At 46.4% G+C, this 10,890-nt stretch overlaps 1 protein-coding gene and 1 long non-coding RNA gene across 2 annotated transcripts; both read left to right on the forward strand.

The window, feature by feature from the left end:
- The first annotated feature begins 6,821 nt into the window (after positions 1–6,821).
- LOC135568175 (uncharacterized) lies at positions 6,822–8,137 on the forward strand. Its single transcript, XR_010462521.1, has 3 exons — positions 6,822–6,928; positions 7,022–7,074; positions 7,165–8,137. It is a non-coding gene; the product is annotated as an uncharacterized LOC135568175 (long non-coding RNA).
- Positions 8,138–8,148: 11 nt separating this feature from the next.
- On the forward strand, positions 8,149–10,327 carry LOC135568174 (uncharacterized). The gene is made up of 3 exons (XM_065015159.1): positions 8,149–9,908; positions 9,989–10,023; positions 10,104–10,327. The coding sequence occupies exon 1, from the start codon at positions 8,187–8,189 to the stop codon at positions 9,480–9,482; it is 1,296 nt and encodes a 431-aa protein (XP_064871231.1). The 5' UTR covers positions 8,149–8,186; the 3' UTR covers positions 9,483–9,908; positions 9,989–10,023; positions 10,104–10,327.
- Positions 10,328–10,890: the final 563 nt, after the last annotated feature.

A 10,890-nucleotide genomic window follows, 5' to 3' on the forward strand; every position in this document is an offset into this window, starting at 1 on the left:
TGGCCTTGAGATAGAAGCTGTTTTCAGTCTCTCGGTCCCAGCTTTGATGCACCTGTACTGACCTCGCCTTCTGGATGATAGCGGGGTGAACAGGCAGTGGCTCGGGTGGTTGTTGTGTTTGATGATCTTTATGGCCTTCCTGTGACATCGGGTGGTGTAGGTGTCCTGGAGGGCAGGTAGTTTGCCTCCGGTGATGCGTTGTGCAGACCTCACTACCCTCTGGAGAGCCTTACGGTTGTGGGCGGAGCAGTTGCCGTACCAGGCGGTGATACAGCCCGACAGGATGCTCTCGATTGTGCATCTGTAGAAGTTTGTGAGTGCTTTTGGTGACAAGCCGAATTTCTTCAGCCTCCTGAGGTTGAAGAGGCGCTGCTGCGCCTTCTTCACGATGCTGTCTGTGTGGGTGGACCAATTCAGTTTGTCTGTGATGTGTACGCCGAGGAACTTAAAACTTACTACCCTCTCAACTACTGTCCCATCAATGTGGATAGGGGGGTGTTCCCTCTGCTGTTTCCTGAAGTCCACAATCATCTCCTTAGTTTTGTTGACGTTGAGTGTGAGGTTATTTTCCTGACACCACACTCCGAGGGCCCTCACCTCCTCCCTGTAGGCTGTCTCGTTGTTGTCGGTGGTCAGGCCTACCACTGTTGTGTCGTCGACAAACTTAATGATGGTGTTGGAGTCGTGCCTGGCCTTGCAGTCATACGTGAACAGGGAGTACAGGAAGGGACTGAGCACGCACCCCTGAGGGGCCCCTGTGTTGAGGATCAGTGTGGCGAATGTGTTATTCCCTAATCTTACCACCTTGGGGCGTCCCGTCAGGAAGTCCAGGATCCAGTTGCAGAGGGAGTTGTTTACTCCCAGGGTCCTTAGCTTATTGATGAGCTTTGAGGGCACTATGATGTTGAATGCTGAGCTCTAGTAAAAAAATATCAGTATGGAGTGCAATACAATTGCATCATATGTGGATCTGTTAGGGCGGTATGCAAATTGGAGTGGGTCTAGGGTTGCTGGGATAATGGTGTTGATGTGAGCCATGACCTGCCTTTCAAAGTACTTCATAGCTACAGACGTGAGTGCTACGGGTCGGTAGTCATTTTGGCAGGTTACCTTAGTGTTCTTGAGCACAGGGACTATGGTGGTCTGCTTAAAACATGTTGGTATTACAGACTCGGACAGGGAGAGGTTAAAAATGTCAGTGAAGACACTTGCCAGTTGGTCAGCACCTGCTCGCAGTACATGTCCTGGTAATGAAGCCCTGCGGTCTTGTGAATGTTGACCTCTTTAAAGGTCTTACTCACATCGGCTGCGGAGAGCGTGATCACACAGTCTTCCTGATCAGCTTTTGCTTTCATGCATGCTTCAGTGTTATTTGCCTCGAAGAGAAGTAGTTTTGCTCGTCTGGTAGGCTCGTGTTACTGGGCAGCTCTCTGCTGTGCTTCCTTTGTAGTCTGTAAAGGTTCGCAAGCCCTGCCACATCCGACGAGTGTCAGAGCCGGTGTAGTACGATCAATCTTAGTCCTGTATTGCTTGTTTGATGGTTCGTCGGAGGGCATAGCGGGATTTCTTATAAGCTTCCGGGTTAGCGTCCCGCTCCTTGAAAGCGGCATCTCTAGCCTTTAGCTCAGTGCAAATGTTGCCTGTAATCCATGGCTTCTGGTTGGGGTATGTACGTACGGTCACTGTGGGGACGACGTCATTGATGAACTTATTGATGAAGCCAATGACTGATGTGGTGTACTCCTCAATGTCATCGGAGGAATCCCGGAATATATTCCAGTCTGTGCTAGCAAAACAGTCCTGTAGCTTAGCTGCTGCTTCATCTGACCACTTTTTTTATTGACCAAATACTTATTTTCCACCATAATTTGCAAATAAATTCATTAAAAATCCTACAATGTGATTTTCTAGATTTTTTTCTCATTTTGTCTGTCATAGTTGAAGTGTACCTATGATAAAAATTACAGGCCTCTTCATCTTCTTAAGTGGCAAAACTTGCACAATTGGTGGCTGACTAAATACTTTTTTGCCCAACTGTATATACACTGCTCAAAAAAATAAAGGGAACACAATGTAACTCCAAGTCAAGCACACTTCTGTGAAATCAAACTGTCCACTTAGGAATCAACACTGATTGACAATACATTTCACATGGTGTTGTGCAAATGGAATAGACAACAGGTGGAAATAATAGGCAATTAGGAAGACACCCCCAATAAAGGAGTGGTTCTGCAGGTGGGGACCACAGACCACTTCTCAGTTCCTATGCTTCCTGGCTGATGTTTTCATCACTTTTGAATGCTGGCGGTGCTTTCACTCGTGTGGTAGCATGAGACGGAGTCTACAACCCACACAAGTGGCTCAGGTAGTGCAGCTCATCCAGGATGGCACATCAATGCGAGCTGTGGCAAGAAGGTTTGCTGTGTCTGTCAGCGTAGTGTCCGGAGCGTGGAGGCGCTACCAGGAAACAGGCCAGTACATCAGGAGACGTGGAGGAGGCCGTAGGAGGGCAACAACCCAGCAGCAGGACCGCTACCTCCGCCTTTGTGCATGGAGGAGCACTGCCAGAGCCCTGCAAAATGACCTCCAGCAGGCCACAAATGTGCATGTGTCTGCTCAAACGGTCAGAAACAGACTCCGTGAGGGTGGTATGAGGGCCCGATGTCCACAGGTGGGGGTTGTGCTTACATCCCAACACCGTGCCGGACGTTTGGCATTTGCCAGAGAACACCAAGATTGGCAAATTCGCCACTGGCGCCTGTGCTCTTCACAGATGAAAGCAGGTTCACACTGAGCACGTGACAGACGTGACAGAGTCTGAGACGCCGTGGAGAACGTTCTGCTGCCTGCAACATCCTCTAGCATGACCGGTTTGAGGTGGGTCAGTCATGGTGTGGGGTGGCATTTCTTTGGGGGCCGCACAGCCCTCCATGTGCTCGCCAGAGGTAGCCTGACTGCCATTAGGTACCGAGATGAGATCCTCAGACCCCTTGTGAGACCATATGCTGGTGCGGTTGGCACTGGGTTCCTCCTAATGCAAGACAATGCTAGACCTCATGTGGCTGGAGTGTGTCACAAGTTCCTGCAAGAGGAAGGCATTGATGCTATGGACTGGCCCGCCCGTTCCCCAGACCTGAATCCAATTGAGCACATCTGGGACATCATGTCTCGCTCCATCCACCAACGCCACGTTGCACCACAGACTGTCTAGGAGTTGGCGGTTGCTTTAGTCCAGGTCTGGGAGGAGATCCTCAGGAGACCATCCGCCACCTCATCAGGAGCATGCCCAGGCGTTGTAGGGAGGTCATACAGGCACGTGGAGGCCACACACACTACTGAGCCTCATTTTGACTTCTTTTAAAGACATTACATCAAAGTTGGTTCAGCCTGTAGTGTGGTTTTCCACTTTAATTTTGAGTGTGACTCCAAATCCAGACCTCCATGGGTTGATACATTTGATTTCCATTGATCATTTTTGTGTGATTTTGTTGTCAGCACATTCAACTATGTAAAGAAAAAGAGGAATATTTCATTCATTCAGATCTAGGATGTGTTATTTTAGTGTTCCCTGTATTTTTTTGAGCAGTGTATATATATTGAACTACTTTTGACATTGGTCTCGTCCCAAAAATACACTGATTTTAGTTTTAGTTTCGGTTGCAGAACGTTTTGCTACGCTGTGCCCTACTGAACATAACTATGATTTATTTGTCTCAGTTTCTGTTTGTGCTGGTAAACGGGCTGAAGTCCCCAAAACATCTCTGGGCATTTACGACAGCGAGTCAGCCATGAATTGGCTCATGCCCGAGGGAGAGATCTCCACTCACTCATAAGAGGCGATCTCAAGGTCTGAGGTGAAAACAAACCTGAGTTCAAATAGCATTGGTTTTCTTTCAAATGCCTTTGAGGGATGATTGAGCCTGCCCGGAGTGACAGATAAACTCTCAATTAAGAGCACCTAAAAAAGTATTTGAAAGAAACAAATGAATTTTGAACCCATGTCTATGGAGCAGTATACGTTTAAGTGGCTTTGATAATATATAGAAAGCAGCAGTGAACTATACTGAGTTGCCTCTATATAATCTATCTACATTGCTTCTCAAATACTTTTTTCTTAATTTTAGGAGGTGAAGCAGGCACTAGTACCTGATCCTAAAACTGAGTTGTAAAACAAGCAAATAAATGAATGTAAATAATAATTGTGTCTGTTTTGGAGTCCGTATTGATTTCTGCCTGAATCTGATGTAGGCTATGTGTGTGCTCTGGTGGGCATGGTGTGTCTTTATGTGAGGACTGCCATCTGCAAGTTGACAACAGCTCAGTGGCTACTCACCACTGAGATTTTGGATCTGATGGTTACAATCGCAACTGACTGACCTCAGTAGACTAATAGGGCCTGGAGGGTCTAACAGAGAAAGAAGAATTGGAATCTGTCTTCAGAAAAAAATAACAGTTGAGGATTTCAAATGCAATCGCAAAGAAACAACAAATACAATGGAATGTGATGCAGTATAATACAATATGTGTATTTTCATGCAAATGCTACATTTAAATGCAGACCTGTATTCAAAAACATGTGTATTTCAGTATCTGAGTTATAATATCTGGGTTATAATACAAATGGTATTATTTGACAGTATTTTCAAATACTTATTTAATACATTGGAGTGTAAAATAGTGTGTGATTTTGAGTTTTTCAAACACTTTCCAAGTGTATTTCCAAATACATAACATTTAACTACTTATCTTTTCAAATAAAAGATCAGAATACTTACTTTGAATGTATGTGAAATTAATAGAAATATTTTAAATAGTATTTGAACCCGGTCTGATTTAAGTGACATACATTTGCCTTCCAGTTACAGTAGGTCAGCCTACAGCAGTGGAAGAGGGGAGTTAGTGCAGATTTCTAGACATTAAGGGCCGTACAATAACGTACAGAAGGATTGGAGCACTCGGGGTGAATATAAAAGACCAGAATAAAGAACAGATTGTCTGCCTGCTGTGCTGAAAGAAACAGGAGAAGAAAAGGACATTGGAATTTTCAAGGCACAGACTTTGAATCAAGTATAATTATCAGAGATGGAATGCAAGCGGAAACATCAGTCGGAATAGGGAAAACACTTTGGCTGATTTAAGGGGCTGGAGATATATGCATAGCTATCTAATCAGTTGCATTCGAGTTTATGAGTTTGTGGATGTGTACTGCAATCAAAGTTGAGACAACATTGGAAAAAGCTTCCACAAAGGAGGGTAGACGGTCAGAGGATGAGGAGATGGGTTGTTGTCTTGTGTTTTATTTCATCCACATGAGGGAGACATTTTATGGAGATAGTGGGAACCTTCGAGCTGATCACTATTGTCAAGTCGATGACAATTGTTGGTCACCGCCTTTCAAAGTGTTTTGCGTTCTGGGGATAAAACATTTACCCGTGAGTCTATATGTCGACTGCATGAACTTTACAAAAATCTGCAGAATCTCCAAGTTTCTGCAATTGCTCTTCACCAACTTCATCCTGCAGCCATCACCTGTCATGTGGGGTCTCCATTGTCACCCAATCATTATTGTTTTTGTTTAACCCACGCGAACAAGAACATGACTGAAACAGGAACCAATTTGCTGCAGTTAATGTGTAGCCTACAGTGCATAAACTAATGATGTGATTGAGGCTCTCTCTCTCATTTATTGATTGTATAATGTAACATAAATTATTTCAGTTTGTGAGTGGGTGTTGGAGACATGTTTTTTGACATTATAAAGGAAACCTTTTATAAACAATGGCAACACTGCCATGGTGATCTGAGCCTTGCTGTTGGAAAACGACAGTATCCGGATTTCGGTTGTCGCAGATGCACCTCTCCTGGCTTTACTTCTTGACTTTGGTCTACAGTCAGTTGCTTTAGCCTTACCACTCAAACAAGCCCTACTATATGTTTGCCTCTGAAAAAATAAAGACTCAGATCATCAAAGTATATGTGTGTGCAGTGTTTGCATAATGTGAGTGTTTAATTGGCACCTGTCTGAATTCAGAATTTGTCCAAGATGTGGCACTATGTGCAACTGAAACATGTTAACCATCTACTGTTGCTATGCTGAATGAAACACACGGTTTAAAAGAAGGCATGTGTAAAATAATGGTGCCTAACTGCTCATTTAGCCTCTAATCTTCAAATGAACCAAGTGAATTTTGTACAAGCAATAATTTAAACCGATCAATGAAGTGCCAAGACAAAATGTGTTTCCTACTTTAGAGCAGGAGTGTCAAACTCATTCCATGGAGGGCCAAGTGTCTGTAGGTTTTAGTTTTTTCCTTTCAATTAAGACCTAGACAACTACCGTAGGTGAGGGGAGTAATTAGTGGCCTTAATTCAGCAATCAAGTACAAGGAAGGAGCAAAAATCCCACAGACACTCGGCCCTCCGTGTAATGAGTTTGAAGCCTGCTTTAGGGTAAGGGCTGTCAAACCTGTCAGGAACTCAATTAGAGAATCAACCACACCTGAGTACATTTCTGAATTCCAAATCAACCCCTAGCCCCTACACCTACCACTTAGTCACTGGGCATTTGAAATGATCAGATAGGTTATGGCAATATGGTAATTGCATCACCTTGCCTTCTGATTGGCTGGATGCAATTGTTGCCATATTGCTTATACCTATTCAATAATTTCTGATGCACAGAAGTGTTTAGGCCAGGGTGTAGGATTTAGGGGTCAATTTGGAATTAGGAATCAAATGTAGTTCAGGGGCGTACAGCTGTCCTTAATTAGCCAATGACATTAGAAGGGTCTGGGATTTGTTTAAAAGGAGGAGCAACCAAAAAAATAGCATAAGGAATATTATGCTAGGGCTTATACCAGCCATTAGTTCTGATTACTGGGGAGCTTTTGAGGAGCAAAATGGCAGTGATGATTGGAATCGCTTTCAGGTAGCTTTTTAAAAGTATTGCTCTAGTTTGTTTCCCTTGTCCTTCAGGTGTTACAGGTAGCTGTGTTTATAACAGATTTTCTTTTTTTAAAAGTGTTTCTTGGCTTTGTAGCCTGCTAATTGGCGGGATAACCTGTTCTACATCAAGTGAGTTTCTACACATTAATTTCAAGTAACAGTTGTGGTACCAATAACTTCAAAGGCTGGCATTTTACTTTTTTTCTCTACCTAACCTAGGTGATGGGTATCTTGCACCAGGTTCTGATGCAGCAAGGCTCTATACAGGCCCACTTAGGTCAAAAGGATATGGTAATTACAACTCTCCTACAGCTCAATTGCAAGCGCAGCTGACCGAAGAGCAACAGAAACATCTGGAAGCCATCCTGCAAAATCAACTGGCGCCCATGCCCCAGGCACCTCAGAAAATGTGGTATCCAACTCAAATGCCCCAGCAGGAAAAGCAACCGGCCGCCATGACCCAACAGCAGACGCTACCGGCCAGTTATCCTAAGCAGCCTCAAGCAGTGTGGTATCAAGTTCAAATTCCTCAGCAGCAAAAGCAACCAGCTACTGGTCCTCAGCAGCAGACGGAACTGACCACCCTGCCCCAGAAGCAACCGGCTGCAATGCCCATACCGCATAAACAACCAACAGCTATGCCCCAGAAAGCATGGAGTCAAGCTCAAATGCAGCAAAGCAACCGGCCACCATGCACCAGCAAGTGTGGCATCCAGCTAAGCCCCAGAAGCAAAAGCAACTGGCTACTGAACCTCGGCAGCAGAAGGAACCGCCTCCATAACCCAGCAACCTCAGCAAGTGTTGCATCCAGCTAAGCCCCAGAAGCAACTGGCCGCTGATCCTCAGGAGCAGATTGAACTGACCGCCATGCCCCAGCAACCTCAGCAAGTGTGGTATCCAGCTCAAATGCTGCTGAAGCAACTGACTGCCATGCCCCAGCAAGTGTGGTATCCAGCTAAGCCCCAGAAGCAACTGGCCGCTGATCCTCAGGAGCAGATTGAACTGACCGCCATGCCCCAGCAACCTCAGCAAGTGTGGTATCCAGCTCAAATGCCCCAGAAGCAACCAGTCCCTATGCGTCAACTGCAGAAGGAACTGACCGCCATCCCACCACAACTGTGGCAATCCGCTCAAATGCACCAGCAGCGTAAGCAACCGGCTGCCATGCTTCAGCAAGTGTGGCATCGGGCACAGAAACCCATATGCCCCAGCAGCCTCACGAAGTGTGGTATCCAGCTAAAATGGTCCAGAAGCAGCAAGCAGCTGCAACTCGGCAGCAGAAGGAACTGACCACCATGCCTCAAGAGTGGCATCCAGCTCAATTTCCCCAGCAGCAGAAGCAACCAGCCCTAATGCTTTTACCGCAGAAGGAACTGACCGCCATACACCAGCAACCTCAGCAAGTGTGGTATCCAGCTCAAATGCCCCAGAAGCATCTGGCCTCCATGCCTCTACCACAGAAGCAACCGATCGCCATGCCCCAGCAAGAGTGGAATCCAGCTCAAATGCCCCAGCAGCAGAAACAACTGGCCACCATGCTGCAGAAGCAACCAGCCCCAATGCTTCAACCGCAGAAGCAACAGGCCACCATGCCCCCGCAAGTATGGCATCCAGCTCAAATGCCTCGGCAGCAAAAGCAACCAGCTACTGAACCTCAGCAGCAAATTGAACCGACCGCCATGCCCCAGCTACCTCAGCAAGTGTGGCATCCAATGCACATTCCCCAGCAGCAACAGGAACTGGCCACCATACCCCAGCAAGTGAGGTATCCAGCTCAAATGCCCCAGAAGCATCTGGCCTCCATGCCTCTACCACAGAAGCAACCGACCGCCATGCCCCAGCAAGAGTGGAATCCAGCTCAAATGCCCCAGCAGCAGAAACAACTGGCCACCATGCTGCAGAAGCAACCAGCCCCAATGCTTCAACCGCAGAAGCAACAGGCCACCATGCCCCCGCAAGTATGGCATCCAGCTCAAATGCCTCGGCAGCAAAAGCAACCAGCTACTGAACCTCAGCAGCAAATTGAACCGACCGCCATTTCCCAGCCACCTCAACAATTGTGGCATCCAGATCAATTTCTCCAGGAGCAGAAGCAACCATTCACTATGCATCTACCGCAGAAGGAACTTACCACCAATCCACCAGAACTGTGGCAGTCCGCTCAAATGCCCCAGCAGCATACGCAACCGGCTGCCATGCTTCAGCAAGTGTGGCATCGGGCACAGAAGCAACCGGCCCCTATGCCCCAGCAGCCTCATGATGTGTGGTATCCAGCTAAAATGGTCCAGAAGCAAGTCGCTGCGGTGACCGCCATGCCGCATACGCATCAGCAAGTATGGCATCCAGCTGAATTTCCCCAGAAGCAACCGGCCTCTACCGCAGGAGCAACCGACCGCCGTACCCCAGCAAGTGTGGTATCCAGCTCAAATGTCACGGCAGCAACTGGCCTCCATGCCTCTACCGCAGAAGCAAATGACCGACGTGCCTCAGCAAGAGTGGCAACCAGCTCAAATACCGCAGAAGCAACCGGCTGCTGAACCGCAGCATAACGAACCGGCCACCATACCCCAGCAAGTGGGGTATCCAGCTCAAATGTCCCAGCAGCGGAAGCAACACACTGCCATGCCACAGCACCAACTGACCCCCATGCCTCAGCAATTATGGCATGTAGCACAAATGCCCCAGAAGCAACTGGCCCCAATGTCTCAGCAGAATCACTACGAAAGCACTGAAGATGGTGCCTCTAGTAGCACTCAGGCCAGCATCGTTGAACAGTCGGGTGTCATCCCAATCTATTCCTACAGTTCAAAATCGCACTACGAGAATGGCAGGACTGTATTCTCCCTAACCCGCTACACTCCTAGGGAGGCTATGCCTGTTGACAGTGGAAATGCTCCCAAGGACAGTTTTGTTCGTACTGGTGCACCAAGCGTATATCCATCACTAGTGAAGGATTCTGCAAGGTAATGGTTCACTTTAACCTGCTCTGAACTTTGCTCTCTAAATTTGAAGTCCTTTGTACTAACCATATATCTTTCAACAGGAAAATGTAATGGATTCATCCTCTAGAAGCTAATGGTGAGAATTGTTTTTGACATTGGTTACTTAATATTCTGTGTTGCTGACACTGCATTTCTTCCTGCTTTTGTTTCGACCAGGAAGTGTCTGGTGCTCTTGCTACTCTAGCATGAGGGAGTACATGAACAGTTCTAATTTCAAAAATGCCTGGTGTCTTTGAAATAATGGTTCTCGTGTCCATTGCTTGCTAATTGAGAACAGGTGGTGTGCAGTCTGTAGTAAAAATGACTGTTCAGTTAATTCTTTGGTTTTCTAATCTTTTACCTTTGCTACTTGTTGTTCAAAATAAAAGCTTGGGTCTACATTTGTCAAGGGGTGAGTTGTCAGACATTCTTCATATGTTCTTACTTTAGATGTAGGCATGCATTTTATACAGTGAGACTGTCTTCAACCTCAGTAAGCTAGCATATAGGGAATGGTTTTTATATGGTCAAACCATGGCTGATTTAGCTACTAGAATTGAGTGACCATTTGGTTTCAAACTTGCATTTGGCCTTATACTATAGTCCATACCACACATGGCAAAGAGTCAAATCAGTTTAGGAGTGTCTGTTCCATATCTAGCTGACTGAAATGTTATTTTGGATGCTTCAACCCCTGTTGGCACAGCTACCTCCATACTTCTGTTTGTATGGGTTACCTGTCTTACAATTGTGGGGTCATAGAGGGAAACGTAACTATGTTCGGGAGTCAATTTCCCATAATGGTCAGTTTGTAGGCCAAACCGTTCTGAAGCTATAGATGTTTTTGAGACTGCATTTTTGGGGGTGTCTGACCAACACCACTGTAGCTCGGCCCCTGTCCACCGCAGATGCGAAAGGGCGACAGGCGAATGCAGTGGATTGAGACGCAGCCCATTCAATGTTC

The sequence above is a fragment of the Oncorhynchus nerka genome, unplaced genomic scaffold (assembly GCF_034236695.1).
Source record: "Oncorhynchus nerka isolate Pitt River unplaced genomic scaffold, Oner_Uvic_2.0 unplaced_scaffold_1651, whole genome shotgun sequence".
NCBI lineage: Eukaryota > Metazoa > Chordata > Actinopteri > Salmoniformes > Salmonidae > Oncorhynchus > Oncorhynchus nerka.

Bases quoted from the DNA above. Each gene is read 5' to 3' on its own strand.
- LOC135568174 (XM_065015159.1), top strand. From the start codon at position 8,187: ATGGTCCAGAAGCAGCAAGCAGCTGCAACTCGGCAGCAGAAGGAACTG.